Source organism: Ambystoma mexicanum, chromosome 3p (assembly GCF_040938575.1).
Source record: "Ambystoma mexicanum isolate Mex_15411 chromosome 3p, UKY_AmexF1_1, whole genome shotgun sequence".
In the NCBI taxonomy this organism is placed as follows: domain Eukaryota; kingdom Metazoa; phylum Chordata; class Amphibia; order Caudata; family Ambystomatidae; genus Ambystoma; species Ambystoma mexicanum.
In genome coordinates this window covers 740,310,876-740,337,333 of record NC_090925.1, presented here as the reverse complement: position 1 = coordinate 740,337,333, position 26,458 = coordinate 740,310,876, and the positions used below count along the sequence as shown (strand labels likewise).

General features: G+C 46.8%; 1 protein-coding gene across 2 annotated transcripts in view; it reads right to left on the bottom strand.

Annotated features, from left to right (window-relative positions):
• The window catches only part of PHKG2 (phosphorylase kinase catalytic subunit gamma 2), a 286,549-nt gene that overhangs the window by 124,961 nt on the left and 135,130 nt on the right, over positions 1–26,458 (bottom strand). For both annotated transcript variants that reach the window (XM_069651631.1, XM_069651632.1), the window contains exon 3: positions 23,655–23,830. In XM_069651631.1, coding sequence (XP_069507732.1) covers positions 23,655–23,830 — 176 coding nt within the window. The remainder of the gene's footprint in view (positions 1–23,654; positions 23,831–26,458) is intronic.

Sequence of the window (26,458 nt, the reverse complement as noted above, 5' to 3'; positions counted from 1 at the left end):
ACGCTTATCAGCAATCCCTCTCTTCTTATGGTCAAAGCCACATGGTCCAGCTGTGACGCTAAGGATGAAAAAGGAAACTCCTCAGCACTCCTCATAGCTAACGCCTACTGGAACCCAGCGGTGATCAGTGACTCCTCCTACCTGGAAATGCTGGAAGCGGCTATCGACGAAGCTTTAGCAGTTCATCTATCCCCCTATCTCCTGATATGCGGCGGCATTAACGCAACGTGCCAACCAGCTTCTAATACTCAAAATCTATATGGCACGTCAAGTCCAGCGGCTCGAAGAGGAGTTGAATGGCTAAAGTTGATGAAATCTCGCGACATGCATAACTTAGACATGGTGTTTCCAGACTCTAAGCGTTTGCCAACATGGAAGGGAGACACTGCAAGTGCTACAATAGATTACATCTTCGTGTCCACGTTACTTCCAGTGATGACATCATTTGAAGTAATAGGTACATCAGCAAGTGACCATAAGCTCCTTTCAACGACTTGGCCATCAAAATCGCCTTCAAACACTAACTCTGATTTCCAACTGAGTATTAATAATCAGTGCTCAAGATTGAATTTGTCTGTTTCAGCAATAAGAGATCTCATGTCTAAGTACCAAACACAGACCCACGTTGAATCAGATAAACCGATTGACTACTTGCTGCTATTGACGACGTACAAATACCAAGTTTATAAAAAGGGCTCCCAGAGTACTAAAAGCCATGTGTGTGACATAACTGTGGTGACAAAAAGAAAGGAGATGAGAAAACTGAAACGACGTGCAAAATTGTTGGGGACCCCATCTGCAATCATGGCTGCAACTGAAGGGTGTCGCCTATACAAAGCCTGGGTCCATAACTATCGCTCGACCTTATACCAACAGGATGGAGAGAATATACTAAAAGCGATAACTTCTAACAACAGTCGAGAGTTTTGGTCACTATTAAAATCATCTACCTCTAACACAGAGCCAGCTTTCATCTCAAACATCGGAGAAACTACATGGGTCAACTTTTTTCAATCCTCATTTCAGAAGACTCTAAGCCCCTGCCGAAAGTCCTTGGTGTGGAATCTACAAACTGGGTATGCCTGGACGACATAGAAGAAATACCGACCCAGATTATGAAATTGAAAAACTCCAGAGCGCCGGGCCCAGATGACATAACTAATGTAGACTTGGGCAAGGTTTTTGAGCAAAATTTTCCGCAGATGCACAACTTTAAAGTCAATTCTGCCGTCTTGGAAATCTGCCATCGTGGTGCCAGTCTATAAGAAAGAAAAGAAGGCTGACCCTAAAAACTATAGACTATAGCCTGATCGCCTTACTCGATTGCATTGGGAAGGTGTTTGGCTCTTTATTGCTCCGAGAATTCAATGTATGGTCAAAAATGGCTCCATGTAAGGACTATTTGCAAACTGGCTTTAAGAAAAACCTTGGAACATCTGCTAATATTTTGATAAGTGCATTAAAGAGCAGTGTGCTGGAGGGAGGTCCAAGACTTTGCATCACTTTTATTGACCTAACCCAGGCCTTTGATAGAGTAGATTGGACATTATTGTGGGCTAAACTCGAGGCCTGGAAATGCCCACAACCTCTTCTAGAACCAATCAAGGCTCTCTACACTGGAACCAGCATGGGAGTGAGATTAAATCAGCAAGGGCTACTCTCTCCGGACATACCAACGGCTAGAGGAGTTAAGCAGGGGTGCCCCCTGGCACCGCCTCTTTTCCTGGCATTTATCGGATATCTGCAAGAAATGAGTCCAACAGCTCGATGTTTTCCTCCCAAAATGGGCAATACCCATGTAAACAGATTACTATATGCAGACAATCTAATACTTTTGGATCATACACGTATAGGTTTGCAGCGTCAACTGAGCAACCTTCAGGTGTACACATCTAAAAACTACTTAGAGATAAACGAAGAAAAATCTAAATTCATGATCATCTCTACATCCACCAAGAAAAAAGAAAAAAAAAATTGTTCTACATTTGGCCAGGCAATCTGTGGAAAAAGTGAAGGAATTTAGATACCTCGGAGTGATCTTAGACAGCTCAAGACATGAAACGGCCATGCAAGAACATCTGAAACTAACTACTAAAAAGTTGGTTGCGCAAGGTAAGGCAATCAACAGAAAATCTTGGCGTTTCTCATTGACTCCCGTCTTCGACTTCTATTAAAAAAAAAGGTGGTACCTACACTAACGTACGGCGCGGACGCTATGCCCAACCTACCTGCTACACTTTGGCCGAAACTGGAAGCGCTGTTTTGGAGATCAATACTGGGCCTGCCAAATTCCACTTCAGTGGTGGTAATAAGACAAGAACTTAGCCTGCTGTCCTTGGGAGGAACAGTGAAAATCAATTCCCTTATGTTATTTCGTAAGTGTAGAATGTCCAACGAGCTGTCGATCTATAACCTGATACTCAGAGAAAGCTGCAGTACAAACAACAAGATGCTTAACACCTGGTCTACTAAATTTAGACACGCTAACTTTGGTGGAATGCGACAAAGAGACCTTGTTTACAAACCCCACAAAAATCCAGAAAAAAATAAAAGAACTGGACTGGATACGGACCAAAGAAGCAGCTTTAAACAACAAATTGATGCATCATCTTCCTTCAAATAGTAGGAAATTAAACGAACTCCAGCCTTACATCAAAAAATTTCCATCCAGGCCAGCGCGTGACCTAATGAGAGCAAGACTAAATCTCTTGCAAACAAATGAAATATTGGCAAGCAATTAGAGGTTTATCAACGACAAATGAGTGTCGCTTCTGTAGCCAATCTGCAGTAATAGAGTCCATTCGTCATTTGCTTCTCTCTTGCACCAACACTCGAAGAATAAGAACTACCTACCTGAAAGATATTTTATCTGACCACGTACTAAGCGACCAAGACAATGGCTGGGCCAAATTGATAGCGGGCGACAGAACCTTGTGGCAGCTGGCAACTTTTTATATCCTACAATACGTGAATACTGTTTTACTTTTGCCACACCTTGCAACACCAACATCATAGTAATGGTTAGATAACCATTCTTCTGGTTGTTTTTTCTACGCGTCTGGATTTTGTAAAAATCTAAATGATTAACACAAATAAATTAAAAAAAATGAATGTCCCCAGCACCATAACTATTGAAGTCACCTGAGGGTGAAGGTCGTGTCTGTCGGACATCCCAAATGAGTATTTGCTGATTTAGAAAACTAAGAGTGTGTATTTTGAAGTATACTTGTGTGCTGATTTATATTGCCCCCTTCTGAAGAAGGCTTACTCTAACTGTTAAATAAATGTATAATTGTTTAATCAAGAAACCTTGTGTGTAAGAGTTTATTTGAATACTTGTCACTGTGAATCTCTGTTTAACTCCCCTACAGCTCACATTGACCCCTCTTGAGATAAGCTCAGCTGCTCAACACGCTACCAACCTGTGTAGTACAGACTTATACCAAAGGTTGGGTTCCTATTGTCAGGGGGTCAGGGTTGTTGTAGTGCACCCAAAGGGTACTGCATACAATCTTGCCTAACAATCTCCCTGACGGCCAATCTACCCGTGGCTGGACAGATGCCCCCAGACCAAGGACAGAGAGTCCAAAACAATAGGAAATGCAAATATGCCACAAACAAGGCAGATACGTGGCCCAGCCTGTAGGAGCGTACTATAGACTAAAAACATTCCTGAAAACCTTTGAAAGACTGATATAGCTCCTCTACACTAACACCACCACAGTGGCCTGCTGGAGCCTGCCGGGGGATGTCAGAAAGCCTTTGGACGTAGCAAGGGAGGTTTGTCAAGGCGGTGTGCTGGCCCCCTCGCTGTTATGCTTATACATAAACTCGATCATTGACCAGCTCCTTAAGACCTCTACATATCCCCCCTAGACTGGGCAATAACAGAGTTCCTGCCATTTTCTTTGCAGATGATGCAGTTTTGCTGTCCACAACCCCCTCATGGTTGCATGTGGCCTTATCTTGATACTCAAAAAATGTGATGACTTGGTACTGGAGATCAACACCAGTAAGACCAAGTGCATGGTCTTCAGCCCACAAACCTCTAATTGTAAAGCCTTGAATCTAGTCTGGCGGGTACCATGCTTGAACAAGTTCCTTGGTACGATTGCTTGGGTATACGCTTTAGAAGTAGTGCAGGTTGGGCTAATCAACTGTTAAAGGCTACAGCTACCTTGGAAAAGAACAGTGGTGCCCTGAAGAACTTTTCATTTTAAGCAGGGTGGAGGTGCAACTAAACCAGTATTTGAAATCTACCACGCACAGACAAATGCATCAGCCCTGTATGGGTCAGAAATTTGGGGACATGTAAACACTACCTCTGTCTGTAATTGAAAGCAAATTCCTCAAAAGTACCCTCATGCTGCTGCAAAGTGCCCCAAGTGTAGCAATATGAATGGAGTGTGGTCTGGGCTTCATTGACGATGAGGCAGGGGTCAGACCGACGTATTACTGGCTACGGGTATGGGGCAATCTGGGATTAGCCAAATATCAGAAGACCCTCCAATGTGTCTCATCACTGGGAGGTGGGCACAAAATCCAATTGCTCTTACACGTAAAGAAAATGGCTTGTGAGACTGGGACTGAGTATGTACTGGGAAGACCCAGCATCAATCACTGGGGATGCCAAATCAAGAGCTAAGATGGCCTACCTGAGCTATAAAAGCACCAGGAGGACCGCCAAGTGCTCAGCAGACTTGAAAATGTGAACTACAAGTGTGTGTCAGGATATGAAGAATACCTTGAAGTAATCATGCTTCCCTATGCACAAGCACTGTACATCAGATATTGAATAGGCTGTTTGCTTATTAGGTCTTATACCGATCACTGGCAAAGGATGCCGGGTGCAAACTGCCTGATGTGGCGCAGCAGTTGAAAGTATTCTCCATTTCATGCTTATATGTGAGGGCCTAGGAGATCTGAGGAGATGGCATTTTAAAGCGTTGTTCATGCTGTTTAATATTCGCATGACAAGGGAGGTCATGTCCTTATGCAAATCAACAGCAAATATGGATGTATTTAGTCTCCAAATACATCCACCGAGCATGACTTAAGAGAAATAGACTTGCAACAAGTAGGCACTGAAAAATTCCCAGATCCTGGATTTTATACACTAGCACATTATGACTCAAGATATACATTTGGTTTGGCTCATGAGGAAAAAACCTAAAACAAGTATGTATTGAGTTGATCATTCACAGTAAATTATATGGACTTCCACTTTATGACTTCCATCTTAACCTGCTTTTTATGTGTATTTAGTACGGTTTTATGAAGATATATTAAGGAAGAATTGCAACTGTATTGATGGTCTTTGGTTCTTTGAATTTTCCTAATGATGTTTTGTGGTTAGCATGTTTGAGAAATTGTTCTATTATGCTGTATTCGTACCTGATGTCTTACGCCGATTAAAGGTTTTACAAACTAAACTAAAACAAATTGCACAGAATGGCCTGACACACTTGAGCACCTGCTCTATTTTACATAGCTATACAATAGAGTTTTGTAAATGTGTGTACTGAAAGCCATGTTACAACCTTGCAAATTGTGTCTACAGGGACACTGCCTATACATGCCAGTGAGCCCCACTTCAGAGTATTAGGAGCGCTTGGTGTTGAACCCAGAGTTTTACGTTGAAGCCTGTATGATATATGATATATGTTATTTATAACGCGCTTAATACCCAGAGGTTTCTAAGCGCGGACCCGGGGATTGAACCTGTGTTGCTTTGTGCTGTCTTGTATCCAAGGCAAGCACATTGCCTCTGAGTTATCATCCCGAGACCAGGTGTTGTAGCCTTCCTGAATGCAGCACACAATCCTTGAGAATACTGTGGTGGACAAAAGACGGCCAACAGGTAAAAAAAGATAAAGGTGCACATGGGTGAACACAAAGAGAGTTAAAAATAAAGTACCAGTGCCAAAATTATTTCTGGGCTACACTAGTTAATGGAAAAAATGCTATTAAAGTAAAAAGAACGGACAAACCATTCCTCTGCACTACTACCCTCAAGGGGGATCATGGTGCTACATAATGGGCATCAATGGGGGATCCGGTCCCTCTGTAACTGTAGCCTTAAGAGCTAACTAAGTCCCCCAAAACAAAATGAAAGCTAGTGAGAGAGACCGAAAAAAAGCTCACTCACTGAAAATATGTCAGGATCCCAAAAACAGTCAACCTACATGATGCAGGACCCATTGAAAGGTATGGGAAAGTTTCTAAAAGAAAAATCATCCCAACAGTCACCTACCACAGATGGAGGACATTAGAGCTAATCCACCCACGGATGGACCTCAGGTTGCAGTCTTATACTTTCTGAAAAGAACATCAACATTGTAATGTTTGGTTCCTGGCCTATGCCCTTTTGCAAGGGTCTGGGTCATGCATCTCTTCGGGAGTTTGCGGACCAGGACTCCCATGACCCCTCAACCAAGACCAAGCTAGCTAGATCTGATTGGAGATGTAGTCTAAAATATATGGAGAGACAAAGGTTGCAGAGCCCTGCTCTATGGTGGAATCAAAGCTCTGAAGGATAATGCACCACCTAGCTATATTAGGATTCTCTCCTTTCATGTCCATCAACTACTTGAGGGCCATGTGGTCAGTCTGGATTTTAAAGGGGATATAATACACTTGCAAGTATGATGATTGCGGTAAAGGTTTCATGATACCTTCCCATCTTGCTAGATAGAAGTTAAAATATACTGGAGATAAGACATTTGTGACCGGCCACAATAAGACAAAATATTCTATTTTCACAGATGCCTATCTCAGCGCTCTACCTGTGAGAGGTCTATTGATGAAACACAATGGAGGTTCCCGAACGCCTCTAATACAGCAAGAATAAACTGCACCTATAACTGCTTCAGAATGGTCTGAGTAATGCACATTCTCTTATAATGAGGAGCCCTGAGAACCGGGACTTCACAAAGGGTATCCTATAAACACAGAAAAGCCTCCTTTCATTCTTCATGCCGGACAACCTTCTTAGGGTGCTTAATGGCAGTAAGGAACAAGTTACTTACCTATAACTGTTGTTCTCCAGCATGGGTCTGGCATGGATTCACATGCTCATGAATATTGCCCATCAGGCCGGGAATCCTTGGTATAGAAAAAAATCAGTATCAGTTTCGTTTCTGATCTGTCTTTCTTAGTAGTAACCAATCACTGGTCTCTGGGTCATACTGCCCCCAGCCAATGACTGCCCTCTCCCTAAGCCCCGCCTCCTGCAGCCATCCTCAGATTTGGTAGCACGTAAAGTGGCAGTATGACCAAGTGAAGAGCCGCAGAGGGGTAGGCGGGAGGGTTCGCATGTGAATCCATGCCAGACCCATGCTGGAGAACAACATTTACAGGTAAGTAACTTGTTCCTTCTCCAGCATGGGGTCTGTCATGGATTCACATGCTCATGAATAAGAGAATACATAGCAGTACACACATGCACAACCACGGGAGGTGGCAACAGGCTCAATATTAAGCAATACAACAACTCAACATTAAGCAACTCTTACCTCCTCACCAGGCTCACCTTAGGCGAACAGGTTGCGCTGCACTGATTGGCCGACCCTGGACTCCTCCCTGGAGTCCCGATCGACGCAGTAGAATCTTGTGAAGGTGTGCGTCGACCTCCACGTCGCAGCCCTGCAGATGTCCAGCAGGGGCACACCAGACAGGAACGCCGTGGTAGCAGCGATCGCTCTGGTCGAATGGGCCCTCGGACGGCCGGGCAGCTGTCTGTTTGCCAACCGGTGACAGTGCATGATGCAGCCGGAGAGCCATCTGAAAATGGAAGCCTTCGAGAGAGCCTTCCCTTGATTCACAGTCCCAAAGTTCACAAACAGTTGTGACGTCTTCCGAAAACTCTTCGTGCGGTCCACGTAGAACTTCAGCGCTCTAGCTACATCCAGCGAGTGCAAAGTCCTCTCAGCCGGCGACGAAGGAGACGGGAAGAGAACTGGCAACACCAAGGGCTCGTTGAGGTGGAAGTCCGACGGCACCTTGGGCATAAAGGATGGGTGTGTCCTCAGCACCACCCTCGTGTCATGAAAAGTCAAGTATGGAGGCTTGCAAGATAGGGCCTGGATCTCTCCCACTCGCCGTGCGGAGGTGATGGCCACGAGGAAAGCTGTCTTCCACGACAGGAACTTCAAAGGCGCCGAATGCATAGGCTCGAATGGGGCCCCCATGAGCTTGGTCAGCACCACATTAAGCTCCCATGCCGGGGCAGGTGCTTCACCGGCGGGAATGATCGGAATAGTCCCTTCATGAATTCTTTCACCAGGCGATGAGACCACAGGGACGCCCGTTCCGTCGTCCTGGTATATCGGGAGATTGCAGCCAGATGTATTTTGATGGAGGCGTGAGCCAGTCCAGCTTTGGCCAGCGACATTGGGTACAGCAGTACTTGAGGGGCCGTAATCCGCAGAGGGCTAATCTTCTGTGCACGGCACCAGACAGAGAACCTCTTCCATTTATGTCCGTAGCACTTGAGAGTTGAGGACGCCCTGGCCATTGCAAGAACCTCTCTGCAGTCGGCCGGGATGCCGTACCCTCCAAACTCTAGTGCTGCAGGAGCCAGGCCTGCAAGTTCAGCGACTCCGGGTTGTGGTGAAGAATGGCGCCTCCTTCTCTGGAGAGAAGATCTGCGTCCTTCGGCAGCTTGACTGGTGGGGACGTTGACAAGTCCAGAAGGTCCGGGAACCAGATCTTCCTCGGCCACGCCGGTGCGATGAGGATCATCCTGCACCGGGACCTCTTGAGCTGGTTGATGAGCCGGAGCAGCAACGGCAGCGGAGGGAACGCATAAAGAAATAGGCCGTCCCATGGGAACCAGAAAGCATCGCCCATGCTCCTCGGCTGGGGGAACCTGCTGGCGAACCTCCGGCACTTGGAATTCGTCGCTGTCATGAAGAGATCGATTTGGGGTTCGCCCCATCGTCGGAAGAGTCGATCCACTTGATCCTGGCGTAGTTCACACTCGTGGCACGAGCGCAGCACTCTGCTGAGTGAGTCGGCGATCGTGTTTTTTATTCCTGCCAGATGAAGAGGCACCAGAAACATCTCTTGGGCGACGGCCCAATGCCACAGATCCTGGGCTTCCTTGGATAGGGCCGGGGACCTGGATCCGCCCTGCTTCCGGATGTAGAACATCGTGGTGGTGTTGTCAGTGAAGATCCTCACCACCTTGCCCTTGAGGGATGGAAGAAAGGACCTGAGGGCCCAGAACACCGCGCGGAGCTCCAAAAGATTGATGTGGAGAGACTTCTCCTCCGGGAGCCAAAGGCCTCTCGCGTGAAGATCGCCGGAGTGTGCTCCCCAACCTTCCAGGGAGGCGTCCGTCCTCACCGTCACCTGGTGAGCTGGGGTCTGAAAGTCTGTGCCCGCCGACAGATGGGAGCGGGTACTCCACCACCGGATCGCCTGACAGAACGTCTCGTTGAGAGGGATCCTATCCTCGAAGCTGCCCGTCGACTGGATCCAGCGGGCGTCGAGGAACTCCTGTAAGGGTCTCATCCGAAGCCTGCAAAGGCGCACCAGATAAATGCAGGAGGACATCATCCCGAGGAGGGACTTGATGGATCTTACCCTGGCCATGTCCGTGGCCAGCAGACGCTGCACCTTGCCCAGAATGGTCCTGGTCCTTTCCTCCGACGGCGAGGCCAGCCGCGCCACTGTGTCGAGCTTGGCTCCCAGAAACAGGGCGACTTGCGACGGAACCAGGTGGGATTTTGGAAAGTTGATGGAGAATCCCAGGTCTGTGAGCAGCTGGACGGTCTTCGCAGTGTGCTCCACGGCGAGCTCCCTTGTCCTTTCCCGGATGAGCCAGTCGCCCAGGTAGGGGTAGGCGTGGATCCCCTGTAGGAGCAGCCGCGCCGCCAACGGCGCGAGGCACTTGGTGAACACCCTGGGTGCCGACTTCAATCCGAACGGGAGGCCCTTGAACTGGTAGTGCCGCCCTTGGACCACGAACCTGAGGAACTTTCGGTGTCTTTTTAGAATGGGGATGTGGAAGTACGCATCCTCCAAGTCCAACGACAACAGGAAATCGCCCTCCTCCAGCTGTCCCAGCACATGCTGGAGAGTGACCATGCGGAACGTCTGTGCCTTGATGTACTTGTTCAGTCGTTGTAGGTCCAGGATGGGGCGCCATCCTCCTGTCTTCTTTTTTACGAGGAAGTACCTTGAGCAAACTCAGGAGCCCCGAAGCCTCTTTGGGACGAGCTCGATGGCACCCTTCTTGAGCATCGCCCTTACTTCCAACAGTAGTTGAGGGACGTGATTTTCCTTCCTGGCCATGGGTGGAACGTGAGGGCACTTCTTCTGAAACTCAAGGGCGTGCCCTTGGGCCAGGGCGTCCAGCACCCAACGGTCGGTGGAGATGGACTCCCACACGCTGACGAACCTCGCCAGCCGGCCTCCCACCGGGGTGCTTCGGCGGGGGCCCGACCCAACGGTCAGTTCAATCTTGTTTGGAGGTGACGACGGGCACCACCTGACTTGCCGCGTCCTCTGTAGGCTTCCTGGGACGAAGATCTTGCCGCTTGGCGGTAAGTGGAGGAGCCACTGCCGGATCCCTTGGAGGCACCTTGTCTGCCTCCGGAGCTCCGAAAGGACGGCTGTCGTTGTTGGAGCACTGCCAGTGCCCGGGCAGTCTCTGTGTCTGTCTTGATGGCCTGAAGGGACTCATCAACCGCCTTCCCAAACAGGTTGTTCCCGTCGAAGGGCATGTCCAAAACCTTGGTTTGTACGTCCTGGCGGAAATCCGTGGCCTTGAGCCATCCTCATCGTCTCAAGCAAACGCCGTTGCCCAACTGACGGAAACCGGTGTCGACGATGTCCGTGCCACCGTGATGGCATGGTCCGAAGCAATCTCCCCCTCCTGTAGGATTTCAAAGGCCTCAGCCCTTTTGGCGTCCGGTAGGAAGTCTAACAGAGGGGCGATTTTGAACCACAACTCCCTGTCGTAGCGGGCTACGATAGCCAGGGCTTTGGCCGCCTTGATAGTCGTCGCTGCGGATGAGATGATCCGTCGCCCCATCGTGTCCAACTTCCTGCCCTCGCCGTCTGGCGGGGAAGTTAATGTTGAGGCCAATGCCCCCCCAGCTTTCTTCCTTGCCGCCGCCGAGACGACCGAATCCGGGGTAGGTTGTGCCCGAAGGCACAAGGGGGCAGCGTCGGGGACCCGGTACTTCTTGTCGTACCGGTCCCTCTTTGCCGGCGCCGTGGCAGGGTTCTTGAGGAGGGCGAGCCCCTCATCCCAGATGTCATCAAGAAGCGGTACGGCGAGGACCGTCTTCCTTTTAGCCTCGCGCCGTTGGTAAAGGAACCCTTCTTCTTTTCTTCTTTCTTCCCGAGCAGGGGGCGACGGAGGACACGTCCCGTCGTCGCCACCGTCGTCATCTGTACCTGTCGTAGCCGTGTCCGTGCCTGTATCATCCCCGTGGATAGTAGACCGGAGGAAGGCAGGGCAGGCCGCAGAGGTGGGAGAGGTGGCGTAGGATGTGTCGTCCTCCTCTTATGCGGTGGACTCTCCGAAAGGTCCTGGCTCCGGTTCCCCCGTCGGGTCTGGCTCAGGTACCTCCGTCGGGGGAAGGGGCAACCTTGTCCTTATCTCTGAGCATAAGGACTGAATCGCTGACAAAATGGCCGCCGAGGTGTCCTGCGGCGTCGGAAACGACGGGCGCGAGGGCTCTTGAGGAGCCTTGTCGGCGACACCGTCGCTCTCGTCGTCGCCCTCGTCGGGATCCCTCCCAATGGGCTGGGCCTCTTCCACGACTTCGATGAGCTCTTCTTCAGAGGTCGTGTCCATATCCACGATGGCCACCAGCCCCTCCCCCACCTTTTCCAACGAGGACTTCGTGGGGGTCTTCTCAATGGGCCTGAAAGACGACTCCCTCCGCGGTGGCAGGGAGACTCTGGGTCCTGAGGGCGCCTCCGCTGGTGTAGCCTCCACAGGCTGAGCCAGGGGCGCGGCGACATCCTCAATCGAGGTCTTGGCAGGGTGAATTAAGGCCATCGTCACCTTCTGGACGCCTGGGGCCTTTACCCTGGGGGGAGGGTCCGAGCCTCGCTCCCCCTCTGCCGGAATCTTCGAGATCGACCGAGGCCTCTCCAGAAGCTTTGCCGGGTTCTCGGACTTCCTCTTACCCGAGCCAGAGCGTTGGCTCGTGGTTGATGGCGCCAGGGAGGATGCGCCCTGCCTGGCAGCCAAGGAGCCCGACCATTCGGCGCCCCCGGACTCGCGGTGCTTAGCCTTTTGTTGGGTCCCCGTCGCCGGGGCACCCTCACAGGACTTAGAAGACCGCTCGGACTTCTTTTTCTTCTTCTCGCCTGACGGGCTCTTCCCTTCCAGCCAGTTGGCGAGACGGAGGTGGCGATCCTTCATGGTCCGCTCCAACATGTTCCCACAAAACGCACAGTCCTTCTCCTTGTGCGTCTTGTCCTCATGGAGACAGTAGAGGCATAACGAATGCTCGTCCTCCTTGAAAACATTCTGAAGCTGGGATCCAGGGCAGGTCCTGAACAGCTTCCCGGGCGTCGAGCTTCCTTTCTCCTGGGCCATGTCCGGGGTAGGCTTCAGAACTTCTGGAATCCTCCAAAAGCGTAACTCGACGAAATCTTCACCCTTGAGGGGCGTAGAAAACTCCGAAACGGATCCCTGTTGATCGGATGTAGAAACGGTGGAGCTTGAGGCTCTATTTAACTGAAAAATGAAAAAAATCTCGGGAAAAAGCACGAAAACGCAGCAAAAGCTCGAGAGCTACAGCACGAGGACTCCCAACACTTGAACGTGCGGTAAAAATCTGAGGATGGCTGCCGGAGGCGGGGCTTAGGGAGAGGGCAGTCATTGGCTGGGGGCAGTATGACCCAGAGACCAGTGATTGGTTACTACTAAGAAAGACAGATCAGAAACGAAACTGATACCGATTTTTTTCTATAACGAGGATTCCCTGCCTGACGACGGGGAATATTCATGAGCATGTGAATCCATGCCAGACCCCATGCTGGAGAAGTGGGCTTTTATGCTCCCACACTCAGACAAGACATTTTTAATACACAGTGAGGCATAAAAAGACTATCGCGAATGAATACTGGGGCTCTCCTGGTCCTGTACAGCCTGTACTTCAGTTGGTGCTGATGCCCTACCTCTTGGCCAAGATAGACCCTTGAGCCCTGAAGGATTTGATAGAGAGGGCTTTACGGATAGGTTGGCCTGTTTAAGAGAAGTTGAAGACAGCAATATCATCCAGATGTGCCAAGCACAAAGTAATCTAGAACACAATTCACCTTTCTTTGAAAAGAGGAAGGTGCATTATTTAGTCCAAACGGCATTTTCCTGAATTGGTGGAGCACTCCTGGAGTAGAAAATGCAGCCTCTGTCCTAACTAAGGTGCCAAGCAATCCTCCAATAACCAGAGATGAGGTCAAACGTGGAGAGAATTTGACAGCATCGAACTTGTCAACTAACTCATCAGGTTACGGCAAGGGCTGGTCATCTGCCTCGGTGCCTGCCAGCATTTAGAGCTCTGTAGTCCTTGAAGGATCTTAAATCTTCTGTTCTTGCTTTTGGTACCAGAACTGCCAGACTGGATCAAGGACTATTAGAGGGTTCCATTACCCCAGGACCCAACATCCTATTCACCTGTGACGTGATGTAGGTTTTGCATTTTGTCTGATATTCCGTGGCCCCTGCTTTTCACAAGTACACCATTGCCAGTGTCATTGTCATGTTGACTACAGAGAGAGCATAGTGAAGAAAATAGTTTAATTTACATGTTCTCCTTCTTTTGCTGCAGAATCAGTTGTGGAGAAAGGATTACTCCTTCCACCGGACCCTCTAGGAGTGGTTCACATTCCTCTTTTTCTCTGCTAGAAACCAGTAACGTTAACCCTAGGGATGAATGCCCCCAATCTATTTATGGGGTCGCCGCTTGGAGCCTCTTTGTGATTGATCAAATCTACTTAAATAGCTGACCCCTCTTTAAAGAGTCTGTTAAGGTTGATTCCATTCGTCTGGAGTGTGGTGTTCCACAATGGTCTTCAATTCGTCCTCTACTTTTTCTCTTTACACTACTCTTCCCAATATAATTTCTATGCTAAATTTGTCAAGTCATTTTTATGCTCACTCCCCCAGATATTGCTTTTCTTTACACACATTTTCTAATAGGTTTCACACAATTCTTTCTTCTTGCCTTTTCGGCAATCCAAGCATGGATGCCTTTCATTCCTTTCATTTTAATCCCTCTAAAACTGAAACCCGTTACTTTCCCACATCCGTACCTTCTTTTCTCCCCCTCCTTTGATCCTTTTTCCTCCATCTAATCTCCCTTTTTCTACTTCAGCTTGCAATCTTGGGATGATTTTTCAACTTTCTCTACCTTTTTCAATTAATCTTGTACTGTGCGACCAGCATTTTCTTCAACTTCAATATTACAATAAATTGCCATTTTCATGCTCCTAAACCTTTTTTTATTAATACTCAACTTTTCACAACTTGATTATTGTTCCGATCTTCTTATTTTCCTTCCTGCATATGCACTAGGACCCCTTTGCTCTATCTTTAAATCTTCCATCCATCTCTTGTTTCGTCTTTCACCACAATCCTCTACATTTTCTTTTCCTGCTTCTTTCTATTTAACTCCCATATATGTATCTTTGTATTGTATTTTAATGTATTCATGGTTTGGCTCCTCCTTACCGGTCTTCTTTAGTTTCTCTATATTTCCCACCACATGCATCATAATTTCTTTTGTCTGTCTTTCGTCCTCCCTGTGCCCAATCTCCTCGCCTTTTTTATATATGTGCTGCTACTCCCCTTGTTGTATATAATTCCGTAAGTAAAGAGCACCTTCTTTTTCTTGCATTTTTATTGGTAAATTTGAACATGTACTGCCATAAATACATAACCTGTATGACTGCACGGTTCTATTCTTGTATTGCGCTTTATACATTTTAAAACATTTAACTTTAGAGGATTTAGGCTCTATGACTAAAACATCTTAACCTAAAGTGAACTCAATCTACAAAGCCTGTTGGCCATACCCATGTTTGGCCAGAGACTGACCAGCTTACGGATTGCTATTTGTCATGGCTATCGTAAGTACCATCTTCTTCCTGAACGCTATCATATAATACACCACATTTAAGGAAGGAGAATTAGACCAGGATTCAAACACTTACACCAGAGACAAAGGGCTTGAATGACCAAAGAGGAATTCAAAAGGGTTGAAGCCAAAACCTGCTAGTGGAATTTCTCTATAGGCAAATAAAAGACATGCCAGAAGAAGATCCCACTTCCTCCTCACCCACCAAGCCCTTTAAGGTTCTGGTAAATCTTTCTATCAAACCATTAGTGTGTGAATGATAGTGTTGAACTTACAAGTTACTACAAACTTCTTCCACATGGTCTTCATATAGTTGGATATTAATTTGGCCTTTCTACCAGACATGTTTAGGAAACATAACATGGGTAAACATACCAGGAGAGCTTTAGCAACTGCTGACTTGCCAGTTAGTCCTCAAAGGAATTGCCTAAGGGTACTGTGGCGGGTTCACAAGAAGGAGGCGGACACTTGAAGGACATTTTAACTGGTGTTTATTAAAATACTAACGATAAGGCCCATCGTTCCCTATTGCTAGAGGGTTACTCCAGCCTAGATAAATAACTAAAAGTTCCTAAAGGTTCCTTGTCAGTCGCCAGGAAGTCCCAAAAGAATATGTCCATGGTCTAAAACTAGTTCTAACTGACCCTCCCACTATTTTAACTAACTTAAATATGCCAGGAGAATCTCTCCCCTTCCTTATGGCAATGTCTTTTCTTTAGTCAAAAGTTCTCTTCAGTAAGATATCTTCAAATAGTCTCTTGCCACCTTCTGGAGAAGACCTTCTAATTCTTTTACAGTGCACTTGTATTTTGTCTCCACTTTAGGGACAGTGGTTCTACAGTCCTTCTTATCACCCTTACTTGTACTTTGATTCAATCTTGTATGCCTTTCTGACTCTAGTAACCCAGGCCTTCTAAGGTTGTCTATCATTTGTAGTGACTTGACCTCCCCCTCCCCCCTCTACTGAGGTTGCTCAGTTTCCCTATTTCTCCTCTTCTCTAGTTCACTCGATTTTACTTCCCATTCATATTTATAGACTTCTCTCTCTGGTTTCTTCCACTTTTTTACACTATGTGATATCTTTCCCTCTTCCCAGGTCGTCCAGTTCATAAAATCTTCTGTTTCAGACTTATTTGTTATTCTCTTATCACAGTAACACAGTTCCATTTAAATGGATTTATACTAAGTAACTCGTCAATTTCCCTGGGATGAGTTTCTCCTACTCCATAACGATGCCCCATCGTGCTTGTCTCTCGCTCGTGTTCTGTTCCTCTGCTCTGTGTCTCGTGCTTCTCCTTGTCGTCGGTGTCCCATCCTGGGTCCTCTCTTGTTGTGACCAGCTGGGTGGTTTCGGTGTTGTTCGGCGGGCACACATAAGTGGTTGTGGCCATGCCACGGCCACCACCCGGAAACAAATCAGCTTCTCTCGATTCAGAAATGCCAGGCCTCCAGAGTTTCCCTCTGATGCTCAGGACTCTCCTAAAGGTTGTGGGGTCTGTGGCTTACCTTGGCTTTGCCTCTTCCAGGTGACAAGTCGTCAAGGGGCTTCCCCTGCTTACGCTATTTTCTCCCTCAGTGCTTCGTCTCTCGTCAGCGTGCTATAGGTATTCCGTAAGTGTACCGTAAGGAAGCACATGAAGCAGCTTTAAGAACTGTATTTTATTTCTAACATTCAAATACTCGCAATGGCATTCAGCCTAATTTAATATCAGCAGAAAAGGATTCTCTGGTGAAGGGAGGTAAAGTGATTTGCACAGAATCATACAATATGGTGAGGGAGGCAAGGCAGTAGCATGAAGACCACAGTCACCAACTTCGTCGTTCCACTAGATCGTCTCCCAAGAAGTTGCGGCTTGTTAGTTTCTAGAGGAAAAGTACATTTTCTAACATATTGCTACCTTTGAAAGGTTAGTAGGGTTGACACGGAGCCTGACTTGCATGCTAGAGGTTTCCCCAGCTCAACTGGCACTTAATTATAATCAAGTAAGTATCTGCCTCAAATAGCGAAACTCAGTGAAAAACTAATGGTATTTAACCCACTTCTTTTTTTTATATAAAATGTTATTCATTTTCTTGTACATAACATCTCAAGTACCATAACGAACAACATGAAATCAGATCCCACAACCCTCCCTGGCCTCTCCCTCCCCTCCCTTCTTTCCTTTATCAGTTCCCCTCCCAGTTCATCCTTTCCCTTCGTCTTGATCGCTATTTGTTTACCGTTGCACATAATATCAGTCCTTGGTATTCAGTAGTGTCCTTTGGAAACTATCTTACTTTATGTAGCTATCTATTCAAGCCTTCTCAGTTAATTTCCATCTAGTTTCCTCCCAGCACAAGTCCATTCCTTCCCTCCACATAGAGATGGTAGGGTTATCTACTCCCCATTTTTCCAGCAATCTCTCTTTTGGAAAGCATTAAAGCTGTGTTAAACTTATTTCTAAGCATTACCCCAATTGACAGAAAAGAAACCCTGGTAAAGAGATTTGCACAGGCTGTTAAAACATGGTGATGTGGGCAAAGCTCGAGATAAGATTTTGAGTGGGAGTACTTTCTACCTATATTTGAATTTCATAGTAAAATGACTTATTAGGGAGTGAAAACTATTGCCCATTCCCAAGGGAAGTATTTTCTTTCAGAGAGTACAAATATATTTTGAATTCCATGTGATCATTTTGTAATACATACTGTGACGAGACAGCACGCCACAAATAACCATGCTGACTCCTGAGTAAAAGTTCAAGGGTGTTTATTAAAATAAATTGGCAGAATGGTTCTTCTCTCCTCAATTCTCTGTGGTCAATGTTACTGGGGATGATTGGTGCTAGGGCTGTCCCTGTCCTCTCTCGACTTCCCCGGGCCTGGAATTCGCCTCCCAGCCCCAGACGTCCCCCTCGGGCTGCAAGTCTCCTACTGATCAGTAACCCCCGTATCTTTTCTTACTTCCACTAATGATGTTCTCCCTAAGTCGTTGGCTACCTGACTCCCTAGTGAACGTCTAACTCTCCCTCTCCTATCGTTTGTTAGTTGCTGGGAAAATAGGGAATGGTGCCTTCTTTCACCCAACACCACTAAACTCCTTCCACAAGCTCCTACTCCTGACCCTTCGCTATACAAATCCCTTCCAACTGTTCTCCCCCACCACGTCACTGTCCCTCCAATCTCTCACTCTGCCTTTTCACCTCCACCCTTTGATCTTACTTCCTTTCCCACTCCTGTTCTTACAACTTATCTTTCCCACTATTCCTCTACCTCTTCCCTCTTCTCCTTCCTTCCTCTTCCGCTGCAACCACTACCCCTTTCTCACCGTTACAGATACCCCTTTCACACCATTATAGATGAGGTGCGCTGTGCACCACTATCACTGTTTTAGACCCCAGGGATATGGTGCCAAATTCACCCTCTGTAATAGCCCCTGTTTGACCACCAGGGACTCCCAGGGAAATGGTGCCCTGCTCCCGCTTATCAAAGCTAGGAATATGGTGCACTGCTCACCCTTCTAATAACTCCCACTCTTCCACTAACAGACTTTGCTCACTAGTCCCACCAACTACTTCCTCTACTCTTAACCGTCACTACTACTACCCCACTCTACTAATACTCGCACTCCCCTCTCTCACACACACCCACACACACACACACACACACACACACACACACACACACACACACACACACACACACACACACACACACACACACACACACACTCCACATACCTCCTCTTTGGCAATAGCTTCTGCCATCCAATCGCTCTCCTCTCCTCTGGTCTCTTGTACATCCTCCTCCGCCTACGGTCCTCACCCAACTGCAACCCACACTTATACATTCACACACACTTCCTTAAATATCCCACCCCCTCGCAGGGTTGGCCACTTACCTTAACCAATAGCTTACCTGACTCCAGGGGGTGTGACAGAGGATTCCCAGGGGAGGCCTTAAAATGGCTAAGCCCCACCCCTTTTCCAACATGGACCCTGCTGGGGTCCTGGGACGCTGGAGCAGTTTTAAAGCCGGTAGGCTTTTAAAATAAAAATTGCCTAAATCCCTGGTGGCATAGTGGATTAAGGCCCCATGGGCCTTTTAAAATATCGTTGGTGGGCTAGTGCTAAAGGCCTATGTGCGGCCTTTATGTTTTTATAAACATCCCTGATGAGTTAGTGCAGGGTTTTCCTTTCGCAGGCTCCAGCTGGCACTGTCTGCAGCCATGCTCCCTGGCTGTTGTGCATCTTGGTGGCACCCCGTTCAAGGGATGCTGCCGCTGCCTCGCTGTTCTCCGGCGTCATCGGCTGTGGCTGCTGGCTGGCACTCCCTGTCTCCTTCTCCAGGCACCCAAGCGAGGTCAGGGTGGGCTCCCTTTCCCCCTCCTCACCTTGACGGGCCAAGTTGCTTGCCCGTCACAATACTTTACACCAAACAATTGATGAAAATGTAAAGATTAATTTGTACCTTCTAGTTCTTCAGATTGAACAGTAACAGACTCCTCCTTCCTATGGAACTGCTCTGTTGGTACCTCTCATCCAAAAACATCCATGGAGCAGGTTACCTTGTCCCATATTCTTTGGTGGAGAGTATGTTTACTCCATACTATTTTTGTTGGGAGTATTTGACAATTTTAGTGAGTAAAAGGGACAGATAAGCCACATAGAGGTGGGGAAGACTAACAAGAAAGCCTTTTTAGAGAGTCCCCTCCACTTTTAGCTTGTCTTTATTGGCATCCTACCTTTTTCCCCATAGTTAAATCTATTCAGGTCTCACTGTGTATGCAACTCGTATATGCATGTGGACTTTTGGGGATCCGCATTGTGATGCCCCTTAGTATTCCTTGAAAGTGTGTGGGGTGAGTGGGTTAGGAATGGCGATGTAGAGTAAATGCTCAGACGTGAGCACCCTCTAGGAGCTCACAAAGGAGTGTGTGGTTACTTGGAGTGATGTGTGGGAGCCCGCTGCCTGGGATTACTCTGGAATCCACATCTTCTATGTTTGCCTGGGAAAATGATTGCCAACAGTTTGGGTGTAGGGGCCAGCACAGATTGGCTGGCCCCTTGAATTTGAATGGTCAGTTAGAGTATGATTCATAGTTTCGAGTTGCCTTCTCTCCTCCACTTTAGCACAAAATGATCAACTGCTGGGATTAGGGCCTGAAGCAGAGAGGACCGACAGAGGACGGTGGAAGCTCTGCACCAGCATTGTCTGGGACTCTGACAATCTCACAGTAAAGCTCTACCGACCAGAAGGAACAGTGTCCAGAGCTCCTTTCCCTCGAAAAAGAGGGGACAACTGGATCCTTCATTCAGGAGACATTTTAGTTGTTCTTCACTTATCAAAACTTGCGTGTGCTCTACAATATCGTGAACCTTTGCAAAGTCCTCCTTAGACCCTTGTATTCTAGACAATTTTAGACCGATTTCGACCCTCCCTTTCCAAAGTAAAATTCTGGAAGCAGAGGTTGCAGTGCAACTGTCTTGTTAATGGAAAATGCGCAGTTTGGTGGATTATCAGTCAGGCTTTCGTTCGGCTCAAAGTACAGAGACCTCAGTCCGGATGAGATTAGGGACTTAGTATTAGATCTGAGCAATAGGGGTAGATGGACTGCCCTTATATCCTATTAGATGTCCCAGCAGCCTGGGACACAGTCCACTATAGCATTCTACTTCGTCACTTGGCCCTTTGTTCTTCGATGTCAGTTTTATGCAGACAATACCCACATTCTGGTTGACCTCCATGCAGGATGTGTAGAGGAATGGAGAGTGGTGGGCTGCCTTGGAATGGTTCAAATTTTGATGCAGGATAGCTGTTTGCACCTAAATGGTGATAAAATGGAGGGCCTCCTTTTGGAGGATTTCTCCACACTTGGATTGCCCTTTTTTTGTCCCACTCATCTTGGATCAGCACCTTACCCAGTGGAGTAGGTTGGCAATCTGGGGGTCTATCCTTTGCTTCTCGGACAGAAGTAGTAGCAAAGTCTGCCCACTTCCATTTGTTTAATGTCAGGAGGTGTACTAACCTGCTCAGCATAGATCACTGTATCTTACTAGTTCTGGGGGGGTGATGTCCTTGGTTCAATAGCGCATGTCTGTATAGTTGGGCATAGAGAAAAAGCTTGCGCTAAATTACAAGTCATTTTAAATAAAGCTTTACATGTTATTTTCTCACACGCCTTAGAAACCTAGGCTGCGTATACACAGAGCATCAGTTTCAGCCTTGCTCATTGAAAATCATTTGTAAGATTCTAAATGGAATTGCTCCCAATTATTTGTCAGACCCGACTGAGTACTATGTCTCTGATCAACATGGTGGGTCTTCCTCTCTCACGATTGTCGATGTATAGGTTTGAAAGAGCTTGCTTGGATGGAAAGTCCCTCAAAGTTCTTGGTTGGAGTCTTTGGAATACCTTGCCAGTTGTAACTAATTTCTACAAATCCTTGTTTGGTTTCAAATACAAATTAACAAAATATCTTGGCAGGTTCCCTAATCTTCTATGTTAAAGCAATGAATGCAATGTGAAGTAAAGCTATTAGGAGTGAAATGTATTGTTTTGTGCATATTTATGTTTGATGCAATGATACGTTTTATTGTAGTGTTGTTATAAGCATTAGGTATTAGTGCCTGATGACTAGCTTGCCTGGTGTTATGTTGCACTTAATTATTTTTCCTACTATACCACTCACCTCTGCAATCTCCCTTCAGGGGGCTTGGTGGGCGCAACTCTTGTACTGGACTTGCGAGTCTTCGACTCGCTCTTGAGGATCTTCTTTGGTCCCTACCTAAGCTCCATTTGCAGACCCTTCACTCCATGAGAGAGCATTGGTCCATTGTTGCCCAACATTTGGACTTGAGGAGCAAAGTATGTTTCTTGGGCCTACGTCAGATGAAAAGTCTGATTCAATTTCTATTATTTATTTGAACATTCTATGGACCTGCAAGACCACTTATTGTATTATTATCGATATTCTGGAGTAATTGTAAATGTGCATTTGACTTTATATTTGGTATTTACACACTTTGCACAACACAATTAGCTGCATTTCTTTCAGCTATATTGTGTGGACCTTCCCTGTGTGATGAATTAAAGTATTTACTGCACTTTTAAACCAGATCACTCGTTTAGAAGGGTAGCCTTGACTGTTCAATGTCATTCTACTACTTGAAGCATCAGGAAATTGCTAAGTAAACACCCTGTAAGCCCCACACATTGATATAGCTGGGCCCTAGAAAGCCCAAGAGATCTCGTTAACAGAGCAAAAGACAAAAAAGACCAAGTAAAACCACATCTCCAAATCAAAGCTTGCCCGCTTGCAGCGAAAATAATCTAATTTCTAGCAAACTGTACCACTAAGAGACATAGATGAGCTGAGCAGAGCCAATCACGTGCTTGTCTGGCAAGTGCCAACATGTACCGCAGTCCAAAGTTTTTCTGCATGATCCAATCAGCCGATGCCTAAACAGTGAGCATCAGTGAGTGAAAGCAAGTCTACTTCTATGCACATGTGGCTTGGTTTTGACTTTGTGCTGGCCTGCAGCATCATGCAATTTCATATGAATGTACCATGGAGAACATGGGCGTAAATGTACACTAAATATGCACCTGAACTGAAAACACAAAGCAACACCCTTTCTAAATGAATCAATGGTGGCTCATTTAAGTACTTTTCGATTATCTATTATTTGTGCATAATGCTTTCACAAAACAAAAGACCTTAAATTGCTGGAGCAACTTGTCCAATGGTGGCTCACATTTCTGGACGGTGTTTAGTCACAATGGCTAATAAAATTGAAACCCAAAAATGAACATGAACACACTACCTTTAAAATAATCAATGCGGAAGAACATGCTCCTAGTTCATAAGGGGGAAATTCAGTGACCAAAGGCACTTAACTAGCTGGGCAAAATATCACTCCATTTACAGTCAACTACTGCAGGGGAAGGCATAGGGCGAGCAGTTGATGATTTGTCTGGATTACTGCAGCATACCCTACAGGTGCAATAATGCAGTATGTAGGCATTATAAATAACAATCCAAATAATACACTTTGGTCTGCAGGTTTAGACGAGACGAGCCACCCACTGAAGAACGTTGCCAAAACCTAACCTGAAACATGCATGCTTTTAACCCCATTCCTCAAAACAGGAATTGCCCAGGCTGACAGAATGGCATGTGGTAAGTTAGAGGCGTAGGCTGCTTCCAAACTTGCAGTTGAACCATTATACTGATGGTAAGAGAAGGCATTTCTGGGACGAATACCGTAACTGTAGAGTGTGCACAAATATTTTCTGCGCAAACACAAGGGAGAGAAAGACATTTTTGCAAAAAAAAATTCAAAATGCACTTTGAAGGCACACAAAGTTTAACTAGGTCCGATTTGTTTCTGCATGTCAGTGATCTATATGAACAACAGGATTTAAGGCAGGTCAGTTATGGATGAAAGAAAACCTAGAGTGGGGGTGGGGGGGTGAATGATGAATGGGATGAGATGTATGGAAGGGAGATCAATTCATGACTGACTGCCATAAAAAAGAAAGTAGGAAGGGGAGAGCGTCCTTACTGATATATGGGTGTCCAGCCACCTTGTGGAGGATGTCAATTTCCTTCACTGTTGACTGCCGTACCTCCTCCAGTTCTTGTGAGGTCATGCGTTCTGGCGTGATCTCAATAATTTTAACTGCATATTCCTTCCCTGTCTGCTTGTGGATACATCGGCGGACAATACTGCTGACGCCCCTGGAAAAGAGTGTAAAGAGACGGTGTGAGCGTACACGATGCAGGCAACACTTGGGCGATACAGTGGAAGGAAGATAAGGAGAGGAGATATTGACAAGGAAAGAAAGATTTCTTGAGAGCTGCAATGGAAAATAAAAAAGAGCACATCAAAGGCAAAAAAAAAGCGCAGCAAGGGATGGAAATAAATAAGTGCAGAAAGGGAAGGGGAAAAAAAATAAGTGTGGCCGGGGAAGGGCAAGGGCGCGCAAAATATATATTTTTTCCAACTCTCTGGTGAGGGCTGTATAGCAACCACTAAACTTAAGGGGCTAACACACCTGGCAAGAAAGGGAAACCAAACCACTCTTAAAGGTACAGAATGTTGGCAGAGTGACAGGGCTTAACTTTCAGTTGGGGGTAGCAAGCTGACACCAAGGAACACTTAGAAAATGCACATATCTCTAGAAACAAAGACCACACTGAGATACTGAAAAATATATACATTATGCTTCACATATAGATCTAGTAGTTCAAATACATAAGACACAGTTAAAAAAAATACATGAACACATTAATGTCGTTGAGGATTTCGCTCGCCCCAATACTTTAATGTGGGCGCACTAGGACAGCAAATAATTAACAAGAAGGGGTGAGAGAAAAGGGAACCAGCTATTTCAACACCCTAGTAAAAAGTCCCTAGTGCCTGCACAACACATAGTACAGGTTGTTAGGGAGTTTTACTAAAGTTCACCTGTGGTAGGACTAAAAACTCACTCTTAAGAGTACGGGATTCCAACTCTTTGGTTTGACCTGAACTACCCAAAAGGTTTGGTAGCAATGGACGAGCAGCCAGGTTTAGTCTAAGAGCTATAAGAGCTGTTGTTGCGTACAAAGACCTTTGAGCACACCTATGGTCAAAGAAATGCTTATACACTGTAGTGTTATATAAATAGACTCATTTATTCTATGACAAGACGGACGCAAGCATTATGCTTTAGCTTCTTTAATTACTGCTCCCACAGCAATTCAACAAAACATTTTTATTTTTTTTTGTTTTAAACTTGGTAACACTGTTTTACGCTTCCATGCCCTGGAAGCTTTCTGTAAACATAGGGGTAACAGTTTTCAAAAAATAGCATAAAAATTATATCAAATCGTTTTGAACTACTAATGTCCACAATCCTCCGTCTCTGTAGTCCTGCACCAGTCCCTTTGCCCAATGAGGGCTTTCCTGACCTACTTTATTATTAGTAGCGCTAGCGTTTAGCCATTATTGGTGTCAAGGATATAAATTAAACGCTGCGTTTTCTTTTTTCCTCATTCATGTCACTGATGCTTGTTTTCGGTTTCCGTATCTTCGAGGAGCCGGGGCCGGAGCCGCGGGCGATCGCGCTCGCATTATGCCCCCAGCCCCGCCTCCTCAAATCAACTCTTGCGAGTGTGTCGAGCGGCCTTTCACCGCGGACTTTAGGATCCGGCGGGAGGGCGAGCACGCCCATCAGCCTTCGCGCGCAGCTCAAACTGCGTAGTACGAAGGAGAGAGCGAACGAAGCGACGTGCAATACAGAGCTCTGCTAAAGAATTCTAACAGTAGAACGATAAGTTCTAGGAGAGTCGTCTGGGCTATTTGGAGTGTTCTACATTAATCTGGGTAAAAAAAAAAAAGAAAAAAGAGATTGTGTTCCTTTACACTATACAGGAAAATATAGTGTACTCTGAGGTCCCATTCCAGTATGGCACAGTACAAAGAACCCAGATCCAGATCCACATCTCCCGAGTGGACTTCAGATGAGTGGGTAGAGGAGACTATCGAGGAGGACCAGGACCTCTGCTTGAGTTTCAAAAGGGTCCTAGGGGATTCATTATCCCAGGCAGTATCCGAAGGAGTCCTCCCCCTCACCCAAAGACTCGATCATTTGGAGGCTATGTTTAATAAACAGAAAGCAGAACAGGACCAGTCCAGGAAGAGGAGGGCGCTTAGCCCTGGCGAGGGGACCTCAGGGAGACAATAAGTACTGGGGTTGAGCAGAAGGGCTGTGCGAAGGCTCGGCAGAGCGGACGCTCTATGACGCCCCCGAGCAGACCAGAAGAGGTAGAATTAACACCTCAAGAGCCAGTTGACCCGGTCAGCAGACTAAAAGAAGCATTTCTGAAAAGGGCAACGGTGCCAGGCTCTCGACCCCCTGCCCCAGGGGAGTATAATTTAGGGGAAAAGGAGGATGCCGGTTATACACCAGACGACGAGAGCGGCGACGAGGAGGTCTCCCCTCATCAGCCTGGAGCGCAGGATCAACTCCCGGAAGAGGAACCATTGGGAGATATGTTTGATCCAGAGGCGATCAGGCATCCTAGATCAACAGACTGGGTGCCTTCACCCAGAGTCGCCCAGTATATGACTCTCACATGAGGAAGCCTCTCGACCGAGAGGTAAGGTCAAAAATGCGAGCAGAATGTCCCAGACCAGAGCTGCCAGGCAAGGTCACAGACACTCCGGACCTAGATCCAAAAATGGTCACCTTTGTGACGAAAACCGCCAAGGATGTTAGGAAAGGAGTAGATAGGGCTTGGCGAGGGTGCCAGGATAAGGTCCTAGATCTCTCTGGACCCCTCGCGAAGATCATGTACTTGGCCGAGAGAGTCGTTGACACA